Consider the following 20683-nt stretch of genomic DNA (forward strand, 5'->3'; position numbering starts at 1 on the left):
AATTACTTATTTTTTGTTGTGGGAACAATTAAGGTCTAGTCTCTTATGAGCTTTGAAGTTAATAGTATTGTTGATTTATAATAACGATGCTGCATATTAAATCTCCAGGACTTACTAAATCTACTAGTTGGAATTTTGTACCCCTAAACAACATCTTCCCAATTTCCTGATCCTCCAGCTCCCGGTAATCACCATTCCACTGTCTGTTTTTATGAGTTTTGTTTTTTTAGATCCCATGTATTTGTCTCTTATAACTTATTATTCCTTTGATTCATAACTTAAAACATTAGCCAATCTTTCAGAACAATATTAAATAAAAATGGTGACAAATGGCATCCTTGTGAGTTTCTGAATTAAATATAACATAAAAAGTATAGTACTCTAATTGTTGGTACAAAGAAAATGAAAATGAACTGTGTTTAGAACAAAGAATATTTCTAGTTCTCTGGAAAGGTCCCGTAGGATGAGTTCCATACAGTTTTAGTTCTTCAGAGTCTTTGAACATCATGTGCTCTTAGGGTGGTAATACTGAAGAATTATTTTGTCCATATTTCCTTCCTTCCTCCTTCCTTCCTTCCTTGTCCATATTTTCTAGAAACCTTAAAATATAGCTGGAGAGGGGCGCCTGGGTGGCTCAGTGGGTTAAAGCCTCTGCCTTAGGCTCAGGTCATGATCCCAGAGTCCTGGGATTGAGCCCCGCATCAGGCTCTCTGCTCAGCAGGGAGCCTGCTTCCTCCTCTCTCTCTCTCTGCCTCCTTGTGATCTCTGTCTGTCAAATAAGTAAAATAAAATCTTTAAAAAATATATATATAGCTGGAGGGTTAGGGCTATCACATTTAAAATCGTTGCTGAATGTACATTTTTTTCAAAATTATGAAGAACTTATGAACCAAAAACAAGGTGCTGTGTACACTCATGTAAGTAGTTGGTAAATACATTTTTTTAAAAGAACTCAGAAATTAAGGAGACCTTCATGGGCTTGTGTGGGACTAGATTAGAATTGCACAGATTATCATAAATGGAGGTGGGAAGTGAGATTATTATGTTGACTAGAATGAACATGACCAGATCCTAAAATTAATCTTGATCCTATCTCTGGCTCATATCACAGTTACTAAAACCATTCCAAAGATTACTGCTAGCTTAGCTGAGAATTTAGTTTTATAGATTCTAAATAGGTTCTTAAAAGTTGTCCCCTGTGAAGAAGTGACCACACTGTGATATAAATGTAATTAATTATATGGTGAATCCAAAATGGGGAATTCTCATTAGCTGAGAGTGGCTGTTTGGTATGGAACATTTTTGTATTTATTCTTTTGTCGTTGCTGCTGCTGCTATTTTGGTTCTCATCCCATGGTATTGTCTGCATTTTAGGTATTAGTATGAATGCTTCCAGGAATGTTTTATTATTGTTTGTGTGAATTTATTTAGAATTCTTTTTTTTATGAGACTGAATTCTTCTTTTTTTTAAAGATTTTTATTTATTTGACAGAGAGAGAGCACAAGTAGGCAGAGCAGCAGGCAGAGGGAGAGGGAGAAGCAGGCTCTCCATTGAGCAGGGAGGCCAATGTGGGACTTGATCCCAAGACCCTGGGATCATGACCTGAGCCGAAGGCAGCCGCTTAACCTACTGAGCCACCCAGGCGCCCCTTTATTTAGAATTCTTATATTGAATTAATCTTTCTGCTCTGTGCTGCAGAATGTATGGATGGGACTGAAATGTATCAATTTAACTAACTTGAATTTGGAAGTGAAGATCAGTTTTACTGTGACATTCTGGAATATGTAGTGTAATATAGGGGCTTAATACGGAATAGTGTCATCATTTAATCATCTTGATTTCATTTTATCATTATCTTTTTTTTTTTATCATTTTACCTCTTGAGTTTTATTATTCAAAGATTACAGGAAAGTGTAAGTGTGCCATTTAGCTTTCTCAAGTTTCATGCAGGTTGTAAATTTTGGGGGTTTTAACTGAGCTAATGTTGAATGTCTTGGTTTAGTTTGCTGAGAATCGTAATCAAAAACAATGAAAAATGAAATCCTTTCAAACACTTGAGATCTCTTTGGCCTGGTACTCACTCTGTTGTGCTTGTGCCTCTTTATGTTGAGGGTGGAGTTTGGCTCTGTGGTTTCCTGCCTTTGAACCAGGGGCAAGCTGGGCGAGCCCCACCCTGATGGCCGTGGCCGACTTAGGAGACCTGCGGGCAGGAAGGCTGGGTCTGCCACCCTCCCCTGCCCCCTCTCTCCTGCTGAGCCGCTGATACCTGCTTGTTGCTTTGCTAGGACTGAGTGCTACAGTCTCATAGCCAGGGTTTGTCAGTCACTGGGGGTGTCTAGCTTTAGAGTGTGTCAGTGCAGGGCACTCTGCCTCCTGTTATAGATGCGGTGATCAGAAGTAACACAGAGCCAACCCAGCCCCCAGTTTAATAAGAAGTCCATGGCTTCTTATTAGGCTTCTTATTCTCTCAGACTCCCAGTTGCCTCCCAAGTCTCTTTTCCTTTCCTGTCCTTTCTTTGGACATTGAGTCCTGCCTGATGGTTGCATAAGAGGAGAGGTTCATAAACTCTACTCTTAGTTATCTCCTCCCATTCCTCTTAATGTACTCTGGACAAAAAGAGCTGCTTTTCACCTATCCCATTTTAAAGCCACATGATTTTGCTCACGTTCTCATAACTTTTAAGCCTTTCTCCTTGCCATTGCGCTCAGACCCTTTTTTTTTTTTTTTAAAGATTATTTATTTGAGAGAGAGAGAGAGAAAGAGAAATTGTGAGCAGGGGGAGAAACGGAGGGAGAGAATATTCAAGCAGACTTGTGCTGAGTATGGAGCCCAATGCGGGCTCGGTCTCATGATCCTGAGATCATGGCCTGAGCCGAACCAAGAGACAGATGCTTAACCAACTGAGCCACCCAGGTACCCCTCGGACCCTTGAGTTCTTAGCAGAAAAGCCATCCCCTTTATGAGATCGTTCCCTAACTAGTCTGAAGTGATTTCTCCAATCCTCAGAATCTTACAGCCATTCCTTCCTTCTTTGCCCTCTCTCTCTCTCTCTCTCTCTCTGTCTCTTAGAGACAGGGAAGGAGAGGAGGGGCAGAGGGGAAAAGTGGTCTCAGGCAGACTCCCTGCCAAGTACAGAGCCAGACATGGGGCTCCATCTCCCTATCCTGAGATCAAGACCTGTACCAGAACCAGGAGTCGGACACTTAACTGAGCCACCCAGGCAACCCACTACAGCCATTTCTGTATGTCCCTTATGACATCTGTTTCTTTTCATTTGTATCAGAGTTACTTATGTGTTAGTTTTGCTGTAGTGAAAGTGTCTCATGGCAGGAGTGCTTTCCTTTTTGTCTTCGTATCCCTCAGCATGAGGCTTCGTGCCTCACACAACAGCAGGTACTCCGGAAATAAAGGTTACTGACTAAATGAAGATGTCAAATGATTGGTTTAGTTGTATTATTATCCATTCACTTTACAAAGTGTCCATCTGCTGTCTGAAAGAATGTACCAGAACCACAAACATTGATCTTACATTGTGAATGCCGTCGTGACCACAACACCGTATGTGACAGTTGCCTTGTTAAGTAACAAGACTCCATTTCCTCTGTTCCCGGACAGGAGAATCAGATGAGAGGGAACAGTCCAAATTGGAAGTTAAAGTTTGGGATCCAAATAGCCCACTTACGGATCGACAGATTGACCAGTTCTTAGTTGTAGCACGGTAAGTATGGCACTATTGAGTCAAGAAGTATCTTTTCTTTGTAGAAGAGAATTTATAGGTGTATGTATATTCCTTCCCTTGTATTCTACCTTTTCCATTGGTTGTGTTTTTTTTCTAATTATGTGAAAAGACCTAATGACGTATCACACCACTTCCTGAATATGATTAACCATTAGTTTTTGTTTGAGAATAGATTTATTAATTTACAGATTAAGAAACATAATAAATGCTTCTTGTAAAAATTTGACCACTAAGGAATAGTATAAGTGAAATTCAATACCTGAAATCCCTTGCCTTTAATTAGAGCAGTTATCTCTTTTACTCTAGACTGGGACTATTCAGGTGTCAGTGGTAATGTGCACCTTGAATTCCTCTTACAGCACTTGCCTATGAGTAGGGCCTATTGCTAAGCCTATGGCTTTCCTTTGAGAGCTTTATAAGCCTTTATAAGGCTGTCTGACTGACTTGCCACCACCCTCACCCATCTCCCCCTTTAAGAAAATGAATGGGACAAAAATGTATTTTTATTTTTCAATTATAAAAGTTAAATGATGCTCATGGGGGAATTACTGCAAAACAGATGGTAAATGAGATTATCATAGCATTGTAAATAGTGGAAAAATTGGTAAGTGAATTGAGGCATTTTCAGTGGTAGAATATTACTTTACAACAATGAAAATGAATGAATTAGAGGGATATATAGCAAAGAGATAAATCTCAAAAATAATGTTAGTGAAGATAGGCATGGTACGATCACCTATAAAAAGTTTTACAGTGTACTGACAATGTCTCATTTCATGAATGGGCATTATAGATGCATATGCTTATTATATGTATGAATTCTAGGAATGGGAATAGGAGGCTCTAAAATTTCTAGTATTTATTTTCTTAAAAAATTAAATCAAACATGGCAAAATATTAGAATCAGATAGATGTAGATATGATTAGAAGGGTCTTCGTTATGTTCTGTAATTTTCTGTTGAACTTTTATCATAACACAAAGGGGAAAAGGACTTCAGCCCACCTTAGCACTATACCTAGTGTTTGTCTCCTTCGAAGTCACACTTCATGTTGGTGGCTGGGCGTTCAGACTCCAGCGCCCGCACACCTGGCCCCTGGTGATTGGATGGAGACCTGAAGTACATTGTTGGGGAAGCCAGTCCAGGGGATAGATGAGATTGAAGATTTGGGAGTGGGAATGAATCATTGGTGGAACCACTGGCCTAGAGATTCCAGACAGGTTATCCAGGCCTGGGATTATTTAGTAGACATTGCAGTTTCAAATTTGATTTTCATTGTTTTTTCTTCTTTCTGATCGCCAAGGACCATAACAATTTCCTTTTTCCTTGAAACCTTGAAGCATGAGAGACACTACCAAAGAGATGCACCTGACCCTTTTTAAATTTTTGTTTTAAAAAAGACCCTCTAAATACAAATTAAGACCATAATCAGATACAATTGCATGTCCCACTAGAGTGGCTAAAATTTAAAAGGCAGGGCATTGGTAAAGAGGTGGGGCAGCTGGCTCTCCCCCGTCATGCTGGTGGGAGCGGAAGTTGGTGTCATCAGACACCTACATCCTTTACATTTCACTCCTGAATGTGTACTCAACAGACGTGCATACATGCACCTGTGCACCAGAAATAAACATACAGATGGCATTAACGGCACTACCTGGAGTAGCCCCAAACTGGACACAGATGTTCATCAAGAGAGTGGGGCTGGAGAAGGGGCATCAGACAAAGAAATGCTCCATGGCAAGGAGAGTGAAGGAACACGGCTATAACCAGTAGCATGCCTGAGTCCATAAACATATTTTGAACAGAAGAAGCTGGATGTGAAAAGAGTGCATAGTATGTGCTTTTAGTAAGTTCTCAAGTGAGCAAAACTAACCCATGGTGTTAGAATCCATTATGGTGGTTCTCTTTTGGGAAGAAGAAGGGAGTACAGATTGGGAAGGAGCATGAGGAGTCTTCTGGGGTGCTGTTGGCGTTTTGTTTCTTGCCCTGGGTGCGAGTGACATGAATGGGTTCAGAGCAGCACTGTGTATGCTTTTATAAAAGCACCTGTGTTATATGTTGATTAGGACATTTAAAAAATTTCTTCCTCTGCTAACATGCTTAAAATACAGACAACAAGGAAAGGGAATAAAATAAAACACAAGGAGCAAGCAGCAAGTCTTGTGTTCATTTCATGCTTTATGGGAAGGCTTTCTGAATCATTAAGTGAAAAAAGTGTTGTAATTGTTTTTTGTTTTGTTTTGTTTTAATGGGAATCTGTTATATCTTGAGCCCTCGTAGGAAGATGTTGCTACAATTGATGATACCTCATTTCAAGGAAAAAAATGTTACTGGGATTTCACAATTTGGGCTAAAAAAGTGATCAGAGCTTGTTTTGCAGTAATTGTCAAACTCTGCAGCTTTTTTACTTCTCATTTTTTTGAGCACAGCTCAGTACCAAATTGTTTACTCCATGGCATTTTGTAATGGGTCTTTCCCTTCTTTATGGCGCACAAATCACTTTTTCCTCCATTTCCTTATAATAACCCATATATCATAAATTGGCTTGTTGATGCTTAAATCTTACAGAAAATACTTTTTATTTAATATTTGATTCTCAAACATCCAAGAACTTGTTTGACTTTATTTTTTTTTCTTCTCCCTTTCCTTTATTTTTCCTCCATAGCTCATATCCATCTGACAGCTACATTGGCTGTGTAAATTTACCTGTGTAAATTTACCTTTCTTCCTGTGTAAAGAAGAATATTGCCCAGGATGAGCCCCAGCCATAATGATGATGGATAATAATCCCCTGCAGTCTGTTTAGAGGATTACCTCTTGGAGGCTGATACACTTAGGGATGGCACATTTCTGAGATTGCTAGATGCAGACAGAGATTGATTTCATCAGTGTGCTGTCCCCTATGCCAAGGCACATTGTCTGGTGCGGTCCACTCCAGGAGATCGTCCCTGAATGACCGTTCCAAGAGCAAGAAGGAAACGAGTCCTCCTGCCCTGGAAAGGAAATGTCGTGGGGACGAATGTAGCGCTCTTCTTGGCCAACACTGTTCTTTGCACAGGAAGAAACGGGGGCATCTCGCCCAAGGCCCAGCATGTGTTGGAGACAAGGCTGAGACCCACACTCAGACCTCAGATCCCAGCCCCCGAATCCTCACTGCCAACTTTGACAGTTTACATGCACTACCCAAATGCATGTTCTTTGTTTTTTGTTTTTTAACATAAAAAAACAGCAGAGCCTTAATTTTTCCTCTTTGCTTTTGTGGATTTTTCAGTGCCGTGGGGACATTCGCTCGAGCCCTTGATTGCAGCAGTTCTGTGAGGCAGCCGAGTCTGCATATGAGCGCAGCTGCGGCGTCTCGAGACATCACCCTGGTAAGTTGCTTTTTGAAATTTAGGCATTTTATTTCCACTGCTTCTTCAGTTTTAAAGCCAGTATGGCATGTTGTAGATGGGAGAGCTTTCTGGCTCTTTGCCCTGCTAACTGCTAGGTTGATTTGGCTTACCTGATGGGTTAACTGGGGTTACGAGGCCCATGCCTAAGTCCCTTCTTGTGTTTGTGAGCTGAGACAAGTGAGAGGGACTGTTGATGGAGTAGCTATGAAATGGTAAAAGAATGTTCTGGGGAAAACAGCTTAACATTCTGACCCATCTCTTTCCACTTGTATGCTTTTTTCCTTGTAGTCTGTGTACTTAGATTGTTGAACAGCATATATACTGCGTAGTTACATGTACAGCATATATAATGCTTTACACTTTTTTTCCTAGACGTGACCACCTCTTGAAACTGTTGCTAAAGGAGTTATTCTGTTATGTCATTATTCAGTATCAATATTTAAATTTTTGTGTCTGTTCATTAGAAAGAGGTTCTGTTTTTGTGCATTATTTCATTATATTATGGTTGCTGCTTCTAAGACTGTTTGCTTTTTTTCATTTCCTGATCAAGCAAAACTTCCCATGTTCAGTTCATACCACTAATGCCTGCTGTAGCCAGGCACTGAGCTAGGCTCTTGGCTTCTTTCTCTGCACCCTCCAGCAAAGTGGACCTGCAGGTTTTTGCCAATTGAAGTTAATCTGTATTTGACTACCACGACAAGCATAGTAGGATGCTCATTTTACAGATGAGAAAGCTGAGGTTTGGTGAGGTTAAATTATTTGACTAATACCCATCACATGTAATAAGTATTCCTTTTTTTTCCCCCCCAATACCATGGCCCTTTACAAGCAGCTTATTCATGTAGATCATCTTGCCTCTGCAGTTCCCTGAGACCATTTACTAATGCTGGTTACACCATCACTCATGACAACACATTGTCTCTCCTGCCTCTTCTGAATACTAGTTTCTGGTGTCCTTAACGTCACCACTGTGCTCTGTTGGTGATGAGCACAAATGCAAGGCTTGCCCAGAACATGCAGAAAAAATGGGAGCAATAATTTGTTTTTGGGTTCTGTCAAATTTATCATTTAGAGTTTTATGGTATAAACTTAAATACATCTTCCAATCCCGTCTTCCTTTCAATTCTTCAGGCCATAATCACTACCAAATAAAATGCACCAAAAGTCCTAAAAATGTCTCCCCTCAAAATATATCTAAGACCTGACCATTCCTCTTTGTCTCAAGCTCTTCAGTGCTAACCCAGACCTTCTCACTTAGGGGGCTGATTTTCAGTACCCCGTGACAGGTTTTCCCAAGTCTGCTCTTTAAGTTGCAATTTTGTTTTCTGATGGAATGGAATACAGTGATACGTTTTACTACTTTCTGGTTCTATTCCTATTTGAAATGCCACAATAATATAAAAACAACAATAATATTAAAACTCATACTGGAATGCACATCAGATTGGTTTCTTACCCGGCTTTCTTACACTATAGATGATGGTGATAGCATGAATACTCCGTAGCCATTACGGAGCCCCTTTCTTTATGCTTTCTCAGAGACTAGACTCTTGTTCATAAAAGCACGTTTTGTTCTCTCCATTGGTACATGAATATTTTATATAAAAGTTCAGGGGTTTCAAAATAGGTTCTTACTTTGTTTTTTAGAACTTACAGAGTACTTTACTAAAGGAGTGAGAGTACAAATGTCATGTTTGTAAAAACCTTCAAAATCCTGTCACTGATACTTTTGTGAACCAAAATTATATGGGATCTAATCACCACTTACATTTTTTTCCTGTTTTTTCCCCCAATTCTAAAATCAGTGTATGCTTTTATGAAAAATTGACAAATTTAGTACAGCAGCAGCCAAAAAGAAGTCTTGTTCTCATTACCCAGAGTAGAATATTCTTACCATTTTGTAATATTTCCTTTCAGTCACTCTTTGTGCATTATAAACAGTAATACCAGCAAATTACGGAATAGTACAGAGGATAATGTAATAAAACTCCACATAATGCCGCCTAAAACAAATGTTCACATTTTAGTTCTTTGGATTACAGAAAATCTCAACCATTATACTGTTGAGTCTCTAATATTCTCTCCCTAGTTCTATTCTGCACCCTCCCTCCACACCTCTGACGCCCTTCACCCCAGCCTCCTGTCAAGAGGCAGCCACTGTAACAGATCTGCTATGTTATCTACATGTAGTCTGTGTTTTTCTGGTCTCACTCTGTATTTGTGTGTCTGAAAACAACATAAAGATTGTTTTGCATGGATTTCAATTTACTCTATGACATTTTGTTACTTGCCTGTTATTGACATCTAGCTCTGTTAATAAACACATGCCCAGCTCACTCATTGTAAGCACTGGGTAGTATTTGTAGTACTCCTTCATGGTCTACTACACCACATTATTTATGTATTCTCTTAACGATGAACATCTGGAGTGCTTTAAAAACATTTTTTCTTTTGCTGCTACCCATAATGCTGCATTGAAAATTCCAACACATATCCTCTGTGAGCGTGTATGCGAGCTTTCTCCCATAATAAGAATTGGAATAGTGATTCATAGGGTTCTGCTCACTTTGAATTTGACCAAATGCAACCACGTTATTCTGTATACCAAGGTAGAAATTTATAATCCCACAAGCAGTCAGTGGATGTTTTCCTTTCTGCATCCATTCTTTCTTTCTTTTTTTTTTTTTTAAAGATGTTATTTATTTGACAGACAGATTACAAGTAGGCAGAGAGGCAGGCAAAGAGAGAGGAGGAAGCAGGCTCCCCGTTGAGCAGAGAGCCCGATGCGGGCTCGATCCCAGGACCCTGGGATCATGACCTGAGCTGAAGGCAGAGGCTTTAACCCACTGAGCCACCCAGGCGCCCCTCCTCATCCATTCTTATATTGTCTTCAACCTTGTATATTTTCAGCCTAAAATTTTTACTAACCTGATGCTTATCTCATTTTCATGTGTTTTTTACTTAATAAGGTTAAGCAGGTTTTCATATGTTTATTGGGTCTTCAGGGTTTTTCTTCTTTATATTTTAGATTCATATCCTTTGCCCATTCTTCACTTGCATTATTATTTTATTTTTTTCTAATAGCTTTAAAAGGTTATTCATACGCATGATTATAAATATATCTGGAGTTTATTTTTAAGACGGGAATGAGGTGTAGAAGTCTCATTGTGATTTTTTTACCCTCTATGGAAAATAAATACAGCAACACCTTTTATTGAACTGGTTGTTTCCTCATGATTTTGTAATGCTTTCCTCTCTCTTACTTCAAGGTTTCAGATATGATCAGGTCTGCTTCTGGATTTGTAACCTATTCTCTTGTGTTCTGTTGATCTGTCTGTCTCTGTGCAAGCAACACATTATAAAAGAGCTGATAAGACCCACGTGAAATTTCTTGTTAACACACAGTGGAAGTCACTTAAATGGGAGTTTTGTACTTTGCCTCCTCCCAACATATTTTTCCTAACGATATAAAATGAACAGTATAAAATGAACCTTTTCATATCATAAGTATCAGAAAGGTTTTTGTTTTGGTTTTTGTTTTTAATGTTGCATGACCATTCTTGTATAGATAAACTTGTTACTTACATAGCCAGTCTCTTGTGGTTTAACACTGTTCTTCTGAGAGAATGCTTCCCAGATCATCACAGCCGATGCTCTCCCTGGCGTCGTGCAGCACCTTCCCTCCCGGGGCAGGAGTGAGAGGGCAAGGCCTGGTCTGGAGAAGCTACAGAGCTCTGTGACAGTAGGGGCGGATTCGCCTGGAGCTAGGTGTGAACAGGTGAAGAGCAGGGTCGTGGGCTCTTGGTTCCCCATCCAGCGACTCTCTGCTTCCCACTGGTGGTGCCTGGTGGGACAGCGGGTGAATTTTTTTCAAAGAGGGCAGTCTTTCAGACTCAGTATTTGTTTCTGTCCGTGAAGGCTGTTTGTAGAAGCAGCACTTTAAAGAGAACAGGACCGATGTACCGTAATCAGTCTAAACATCATTCTGTGTGTATCTGCTGCAGTCCTGGCCTGCACGCTCCTAGGCAGGGGCTTTCACACGCTCCAGTGTTTTCGTTCCTTCTGTTTCGTTTCCTTTGGTGTTTAGCAGTTGGGAAGCCACTTTGTATTGACATCTATTATCTTAAATTGTTTACTACTCTGTTACTTTTTAAAGCAGAAATGTCCTCGGAGGCCCAAGAAATTGTGTTTTGTCATGTTTGTACAGCTGGTTTCAGAGACAGGATTTGATCTGTTCTTGCCTCTGACTGAGATAGTCCCTCTCCCAGATTACCTCTTCTCCCTCACTCTCGTTAAAATGGTTTAGGCCTAAAAATCTGTATTGTTGTCTGTCTTGGATTAGGCTGCACGGAAGATCTGCTCTTTTGTTTATAGCATTGCAGTGCTATTCTAGGTTCTGCTTTACTTGGACTTCTTCTGTGTGTTGTTCTTGGGTTGAGATTATTATTATTATTATTATTATTAAGATTTTATTTATTTGAGAGAGAGAGAGATGGTGAGAGAGAAGTGCACAGGTGGGGAGGAGAAGGAGAGGTAGGCTCCCCACTGAGTAGGGAGCCCAACGTGGGGCTCAGGACCCCAGGATTATGGCCTGAGCCAAAGGCAGACCCTTAACTGACTGAGCCACTCAGGTGCTCCTTTGGTTGAGATTATTTTCAATGCCATAAAACTGACATCTTTCAGAGGTCACAAAAGCAGGAAGAAATCAGTGGCCTTTGTTATTTCAGATGCCATGGTCTGCACCTCTAATCCTGTTTGAACAGTGGTATCATGCCTTCTCTTTGATGTTAACATATAAGATCCTGGGGCATTACTATAGAAGTGAGAGGGAGTGGCTAAATATTGATTAGTTATAAGTTGCTAACATGAGTCTTACAGATTGTTTTATCATATGAAAAGCTGATAAGTTGTTTTATGTCATTAAATGAAAATTAGATTCATCATTCAGTTGAATTTGGAGAGTCAAGGTCTTATTTTTTCTGTCGGTGTTTTCAGGTCTGTATAGATCAGGTTAGTATCTATCTCTATCAGGTGACCAGTCTGAAGCTGAAGACCTCTCATTCAGAGGGTGGAGTTCTAGAACTGCAGGGCCGGGGTGGGGGGGGCTGTTCTAGGTGATTTTCTCTGTGGTTTGTCCTGTGAGAACTGCCATTGGCTTTCAGCATTCCTAATCCAAAGCATCTGTTTATCTTAGACTCTGTATGCTGCTTGTCGAATCACCAGTCATGTTTTGGAAGCAGGTAATCTGCCTGCAGAGCCTTAGGTCTGACATCCTTGTTTCGAAATCTGGTAAAATCATAGCTAGACTGAATTTCAAACACTACTTTAAGATACATGATAAGATTTATAATTGTGAAAAAATGAAAGTTGTCATGAAGGCTCTATGGATTTCACCCTCATTTCATTAAAATGTAACGTGTATTTTGTACAATAGTCAGAGAGAGAAACGAAATCAGTTTACGGCCTACATTGACCTCACTTCTCCCCTTTGTGAAAACAGAATTCCTTAGAACAAAGTAAATCCAGAGGTGGTCAGTAAGTGGTAGTTGGTGGAAGGCCTAGCCTGTTACTTCCTGTTTGTGGTCTGTACCCTGTGGGTAGAGGGGCCAAATGCCACGTGCACTGGTAGGGAGCCTCAGTCTCAGAGAACAGGTGATTATATATGTATTAGATTTCTCTTTTCCTTGGATCCTGAGGACTAAAGCAAGTTGGAGGACAAGATCTTAGAAGAAGAGTTTTTTGAGTTGTTCAAGGCCTTAGAAATCTTCAAGGATAGATCATATTAGAGATAATACAAAGTAACTTGTATAAAGATTCTTATTTAATTAGTGACAGAATCAGTACTAGAGACAGGTTTTGTGCTGCTGAGTCTGGTTCTGAGAAAGGTCAGGCTGTGTTGATTTTGTAGGGAGGAGACTGCATCCTGGAACATCTCTAATTCTTCTATCTGATCTTTTTAAAATGCATTTCTGATTTTGCTGTCTCCTATCTTACATCCTTTTAGTGGCTTTTAATTGCTTTCAGGGTAAAAACCCATATCCTTAAAACAGTCAAAAATCCCCACCACCATCAACAAAAAACCTGTGGGGTTTTATCTGGCCCCTCTCTTCAGTCCCGTGCTTGCCCTGACATTTTTTCTCTGTGTCCTCTGGGACCAGCCAGCCTGTAGCCTGCCTTTGGTTCCGTGGTGCGCCTCCTGCTACAGGACCTCTGCAACTTCACTTTCCTTTGCCTGCATGCCCTCACAGCCCCACCTTAGCTCTTCTTTCTTCCTCTCTTGCCTAATCCATCCATCTACAGCAGATTACTTTGTGACGTGCTCATGTAGAGAACCAACCACTTTCCTCCATGTTTGTTGTTTGTAATTAAACACTTATTTTTGTGATTATCTCATTAATGTGTGTCTCTCACTCTCTTCTTCCCCTTCCTTACATATTGGCTTGTAGCATCCATTAGTATAGCGACTGTATCCTCATTATCCTCCCTGCTGAATTCCCAGCACCAAGCATAGTTTTTTATATATATCCTAGATGTTCAGTAAATATCTGAGAATGAATAAGACAGTAAGTTTTATTAAAATAGGTCATTGGAGTATTTTTTTAAAAGATTTTATTTATTTATTTGACAGACAGAGATCACAAGTAGGCAGAGAGGCAGGCAGAGAGACAGGAGGTAGCAGGCTCCCCACTGAGCAGAGAGCCCGATACGGGGCTTGATCCCAGAACCCTGAGATCATGACCTGAGCCGAAGGCAGAGGCTTTAACCCACTGAGCCACCCAGGCGCCCCTGGAGTATGTTATTTTTGATAACTGTTACTTAGCATTTTAGTTAATCTTTTACTGAATTCATCTCATCACTAAGAGTGATTACATATATTTGAATTTCTAGCTTCATTGTGTCACCGAGCTGAACAGACACCGTCTAAAGACCAGGAATTATAGAGAGTTTTAGGCATTGGATATACTTGTTTAAAACCTGTGGTCAAGTAGGCACAACATGAAATTTGCCATTTTAATCGTGTTTAAGTGTACTCTTCTCTGGCCTAAAGCATTCACATTGTCATGCAGTCAACACTGGCATCCATCTCCAGAATGTTTTCTTCTTCCCCAGCCGAAATTCTGTACTCATTAAAGAATAACTCCCTATTTCCCAGCCCTTGGCATCCACCATTCTACTTTTTGTTGCTGTGATTTTGACTATTCTAGGTCCTTCATTTAAGTGGAACTATACGGTATATGCCCTTCTGTAACTCGCTTATTTCACTTAGCTTAATGTTTTCAGGTTCTTCCGTATTGTAATCTCTGTCATCATTTCCTTCCTTTTTAAGTCTGCATAATATTTTATCATATTCATTCATCTGTCAGTAGAAATTTGGGTTGCTTCTACTTTTTGGCTATGGTGACTATTACTGCTATGAACATGGAGGTACAAATGGATATACTTTTATGATTCTATGGGCTTTTCCCCCTGGATCTATAGCTTATGATCCATTTAGCCTTAGGCAAGTTACTTAACCTACCTGAGCCTGAGTTTCTGCATCTGTGATGGGAATAAGAGTTGTATAAAACCTGCCTGTCCTGCTTTCGGGGGTTATCTGTTGACAAGAAGAGGGTGTACAGACACACATCTGTAAATTGCGGATGTATGTGTCCAAACATAGAGAAACTGATGGCTCTTCAGGGGTTCCCCAGAGCATGCCTCGGGGCAGCTTCCTGGGCCCCCGGACTCTTGGAGGAGTGTAGAATTCTGAAACTGGCCTCCCAGATTGGGTGAAAGGTAAGTGATTTCTTGCTATGGTACAAGTCTTTCTGAGCTTCCATCAGTATTGCAGAAGAAATTACATTGAATAGTTTATGCACCTTTGTTTAAGGTCATACTCACAAATGCTGGGCTCTTCTGGCTCTTGAGGCTATGTCCTCACTGGGAGGGACAGAGATATGATGTCTCAGTGTCCTGGAGAAGATCTCTGGCACCCTATGGAAAAATCTGGAAAAATCTGTCTCTGGGTTATATAGCATCAGTTTTAGAATTAAACGAGATAGTACTTGTGAATCACTTAGAACAGTGTCCGGCACAGTGAGGGCTTAGTAATACTAGTTGTCTGTTGAGATGATGATAACAGTGATACATTCCCCCCCGCCCCTAGTTTTGTTGTGTCTGATTTACTTCTGATTATGGCATTATTGATTGTCTAAAAGGGCTTTTCTCATGCCATATTTACTGTCATTGTAGTAGATTTTCAAGTTTGAATACTGTCATTACGTTATGATCAATCATGCATTTAATTTTTTTTTTTTTTTTTTTTTCTGAGAGAGAGCATGTGTGCATGAGGGTGGAAGTGGAAGGGGTAGAAGGAGAGGGAGAAGCAGGCTCCCTACTGAGTAGGGAGCCTGACGTGGGGCTCAATCCCAGGACCCCAGGATCATAACTTGAGCCAAAGTCAGACACTTAGCCCACTGAGTCACCCAGGCGCCCCATTTTAATATAATTGTTACAAGGAAATTACATGATTTAAAGATCTTCCCCCTAAAACAAGCAACAATTTTTATAATAAAAATTTTCCCATTAAGAAAAACATGGAAAAGTGATTAACTTACTTTCCTGAAAAGAGAAAGTTGACTTAACCAATAGCAATTTTATTCTTTGGATATTAACTCTGTAAAAAAATGCTAGCCATTAATCATGCCCTTCGTTCTTTTCATTTGTGAGTCCTGTCGAAATCACATACTCATTTAGGCCTTGAGGGTCCTGGGAATCTGGGGATGGTTTGTAAATCACATTCATTGCAACATTTAAAAGAACTGTACTCAGCAGAATAAATCTTTATTTTTTTAAAGAGTTATTTATTTTAGAGAGAGAGAGAGAGACAGTGAGCAGGGGGAGGGACAGAGCTAAAGGCGGGGAGAGTCCTAAGCAGACTCCATACTAAGCGTGGAGCCCAATGCAGGCCTTCATCTCATGACTCTGAGATCACAACCTAAACTGAAACCAAAAGTCAGTCGCTTAACTGACTGAGCCACCCAAGTGTCCCTAGAGTATATAAATCTTTAGATTAACATTTTAGGTACTAGTTTACATCAGAAATGTAGTCTTCAAAATGAGTATTAAATTGATTAACTGAGAATTCCTATAATTTTTTTAACTCAGTTTCCCAAAACTTAAGAGTACTATCCATGCTTCCAAGGCTATAAATTAGAATTAAAACTAGTAAGACTACCACTGCAGTAAAAAATATGAAATAAGAAATTATTCTTCCTTCTAAATATATCATCAAGGCAGGAAATGAACGTTGCTATAGTATTGTTATCTAATCTAGAGGCTTTAGTGAGATATTCCAGATCTAGTTATCTAGTTTCTTTACTAGATACTAGATAACTAGTTGTTATCTACTAGATAACTAGTAGGTAACTACTAGATTACTAGTTACTCTAGTTATCTAGTTTCTTTACAACAAAAGAAAAAATTTTTCCTGGTCCAAAATCTACTTGAGAATCACTTATTACATTTAGTTGTCCTATCGCTTTAATTTCCTTCAGTCCTGAATAATTCCTCATTCTTTGTCTTTCATGACCATGGCATTTTGAAAGTATAGGCCAATGTCCCTTAGTTTGGGTTGTGGTTATAATTAGATATAATTAGGATAAATTTTTATTCTACTTAAGTCCATTTTGATGAGTTAAGAGATTTTCTTTGACCCTAAATTTTCAAATTTATCAACGTGATTTTTCATAATATTCTTTAATTAGAATAATTTGGTAAGTCTCAGTTATAACTAGCTTATCATCCTGTTATTGTTTGTATGTGTCATTTCCTGTTTTTTTTCTTGATAGTTTTGCCAGATTTTTCTCTTTTTATTGTCTAAAAGAATGAGATTTTAATTTGGTTGATTTTTTTTTTTTAATGTATGTTTTCTATTTAGTTTTTTTGTTTTCCTGTTTATTATTTTCTTCCTTCTACTTTTCTTTGGGTTTACTCTAATATTCCTATTCCAGCTTTTTAAGACTGATCTGAACCTATCAACTTTGTCTACTTTTCCATCATCAGTATTTAAGAATGTGAAGAATGTACCTCTCTATATCTATATCTCCTATACTTTGATATGTAGTATTTTTATTATCATTTGGTTCTGAGTATTTCTTAAGTTACTTTATAATTTTGCATTTAATCATGAGTTGATTTCCAAGGAAATGAGGTTCATAAATTTATCTTAATTGCCTTGGGAGTTGTGGTTAGAAAACACTTACGATACCAATTCTTCTAATATATCGTGCTTCCCTTTAGGGCCTGAAACATATAATCCTCCACAGGGTTTTGCTCCCCAGGTCTTACACACTTTTACCTCAGCCTAGTAAAAAGGGAGCTTTCTGTTTTTGTCCATTCTGCCGTGTAGCAGTCTGGAAAATGCCTTCAAGGTAAAAGCTCAAGTCAGTGTGGGAGCTTACCTGTCCTACTTCTTCCTGAATTATTTTAGCCTCCCCTTGCCTGCATTGGCTGTTCTTCAGTTTCCTCATATAGTTGTTAGATATTTGTCTGCTTTGTATCTAAAATCAGAGCCGGCGAGAGGAGGGCAAGAAGTCCTAGTTGTGCTCATGCAAATGACATTTAGGGCCCTGGTGTTGCTGTGGCCCTGCCACCCTGTAGCTTTCTTGGGATAATAATCAGAAGGTATGACTGCACATAAGGACATGACTCAGGGTGTCTTGTAGATTGATGTGAGTGAATGACAACTAAGTCTTAACACATTTGTTGATGAATGAGGGATTTTGATTTGAGTACTATACACTGAAGCAAAAATTGAGAATGGATGACATACTTCTCTTTTATGTATAAAATATTTTGCCTTGATCATGGTTTACAGTTTACTCATAAGAGTTTATATTCACCTTCTGCTTGGAAAAAAAACATATGCTCATTAATTTTCAAATAGCTTTGGTGTTCTGAATGCTGTGATTTGTGCTGGAGGTATACATGTAAAGTTTTTTTGTAAAATGCTAACTGAGCAAATCAATAGTTAGGGTTGAATATATATGTGTATCAGTTAGCTGTTGCCAAAATAATGCTACATGTTACAGGCTTGGATTCTGAGAAACAGACTCTAAGATGGAGATTTGTATGTAGGCAATTTATTAGGAGTCAACACCTGTGGAAGAGAAAGGAAGGAGGCAGGATTGAGCAGAGGAAAAAGGTGGGCTGTGGTACAGTATGAATGAAGGCCTCAGCCAACTTCCTGGGACACTTTGAAGCATTGTCCCAAATCAGCATAATAGGTGAGACCTTTGTATTCCTGCATCATTGGGTGAAGACAGTCCCAGGAAGAGGGCATGGCCTTGGGTGTTGAATCTTTCTTTAATCGAGATCATTCCAGATGTGATAGCTGAGGGCTGTCTGCTCACAGCACATCTAGCATGGAGTGAATAAGTTCTTTATTCTCAAAAGGGAAAACATGATATTTATTACACTACCCAGTATTTCAGTAGCTTATAACAACAAGCATTAAGTCTTAAATACTCCTGTGCAGATTGTCTAGGATTCTGCTGAACTAGACTGGGCCACTTTAGGTGCCAAGCTGCAGAGTCCAGATCTGCTCCATGTAGATCTCAACCTCTGGTGGAAAAAGCCAGTAGCTCAAGAGGGCAAGTCCAGACATGGAAACACATGTCAAGGCTCTATTACGCCACATATCCTGAGCATCTTACTGCCAGTCAGGTCACATGTCCAGGCGCAGTATCCGTGGAGTAGAAGAATGCTCTCCTATGGAGGTCCAGGGGAGGGAGCGAATAAATTTGCTGAATAATAATCTAGTCTACCATAGTGTGATTCTACTTAATGAACAAAAGATGAGAATTTCACTGCCAAGATTTCATTGTCAGTCTTTCTCCTAAAATACTTCTGTTTGTCATCTCCATCTGTTATGAATGAGATGAAATGTGACAACACCTTCACCACTATTTGGCAGAGAGAACAGCTTGTGCTCAGTTCTTATGATTTTTTAAATTTAGATTTGAATGGATCTTGTCGTGTGTATCTGTATCTCTATTGAAAACATGGTATCTTTGCAAAGTATCTAAGAGGGAAGACTTCCAGTTTTTTTACATTTAGTCTTTAAGTTCTTTGTCTTTAAATTGAGGTATACATACAGTGAAGTGTATTAAGTACACTTAGGTGCATAGCTTATAAATTATGTGTGTGTACATTCATGTAATCATCACCCAGATCTAGGTAAAGAGCCCTACCAGAATCCCAAAATGTTCTATCGTGCCTCTCCTCAGTGATCACCCCCCTACCCCCTGCATCTGACGTAATCATTATTTTGACTTCTCTTACTACTGAGTGTTACTTTTCTCAAAATCCATCTAAATGGAATCAGCCACAGGCACCTGGATCATTTAAGCGACCAGCTCTTGATTTCTGCTTGGGTCATGATCTCAGCGTCCTGGAATCAAGTCCCATGTGGGGCTCCGTGTTCAGTGAGGAGTCAACTTGAGATTCTCTCCCTCTCCTTCTCCCTCTGCCCCTCCTCCCACTCACGCGCATGTACTCACTCTCTCTCTAAAATAAATAAGTAAATCTTAAAAAAATAAATAAATGGAATCAGCCAGTGTGTTCTTTTACATGTGTAGCTCTTGAAATTTTTTACTATCTTACTGATAAACCATAAGTCATATGTCAAACTCCCGTGTCTTAGCCTACTTCTGAGAATCTTCACTTAATGTTGTCTCAGTCTGTGTTTTACTTACAGTATAGCTCTTTAGGATAAGATTGGATTATATAAAAGTCCATTCAGAAGGAGCCACCTAGAGATGCCTGGGTGGCTCAGTCGGTTAAGCCACTGCCTTCGGCTCAGGTCATGATCTCAGGGTCCTGGGATCGAGTCCCGCATTGGGCTCCTTGCTCAATGCGGATCCTGCTTCTCTCTGCCTCTGCCTGCCACTCTGCCTGCTTGTGTCTCTCTCTCTCTGACAAATAAATAAATAAAATCTTCTAAAAAAAACAACAAAAAAAGGAGCCACCTATATGTGTCAGAAAGATGGAGTGCGTATGGACTCCTAGCACATAATTTGATCCTCTGGTTTCTTTATGAAGTTGGTCATCAGTGTCAATAAAATTATTCCCTAGGAATTCCACAGTGCATATGTCTGATGGGATGTTTATTTTCTACACATACCGATCACGACAACACTCTCCTCTGGGCTGGGTTTCAAAAGTGGGCTTTGGGGGTTTCAGAGCCTCCAGTCAGCTGTAAGTTGGACCCATTCTTTCCATTTGATTTGTGACAGAGCAGGAGTTAGTCTTCTGAAGGCAAATGCTTATTACTTCAGTGTTCAGTAACACTGTAAAGAAAAGAACCTTTGTAACAATCTAATCAACAGTTGAATCACTTCACATTTTGGTCATAATCACTTATAAAGGCTATGATATTACTTTGGTTCTTTGAAACCTTATTAGATAATAGCCTGTCATTTTTAAAAAGTGCCTGTAAGAAAAGCCTTTTCATTCATCTCACATGAACAAAAGGCTGAAAATCCTTTCATGCTTTGAGTGGCTGGTATA

General features: G+C 39.6%; 1 protein-coding gene across 4 annotated transcripts in view; it reads left to right on the forward strand.

Annotated features, from left to right (window-relative positions):
- The window catches only part of LOC116858884 (metastasis-associated protein MTA3), a 102793-nt gene that overhangs the window by 32707 nt on the left and 49403 nt on the right, over positions 1-20683 (forward strand). For all 4 annotated transcript variants that reach the window (XR_004381037.1, XM_032843833.1, XM_032843831.1 and 1 more), the window contains exons 4-5: positions 3618-3720; positions 7012-7111. Coding sequence is in view for 3 of the 4 variants with exons in the window: in XM_032843833.1 (XP_032699724.1) it covers positions 3618-3720; positions 7012-7111 (203 nt within the window). In the remaining variant the exon portion in view is untranslated. The remainder of the gene's footprint in view (positions 1-3617; positions 3721-7011; positions 7112-20683) is intronic.

Source organism: Lontra canadensis, unplaced genomic scaffold (assembly GCF_010015895.1).
Source record: "Lontra canadensis isolate GAN:19392208 unplaced genomic scaffold, GSC_riverotter_1.0 scaffold144, whole genome shotgun sequence".
In the NCBI taxonomy this organism is placed as follows: Eukaryota; Metazoa; Chordata; class Mammalia; order Carnivora; family Mustelidae; genus Lontra; species Lontra canadensis.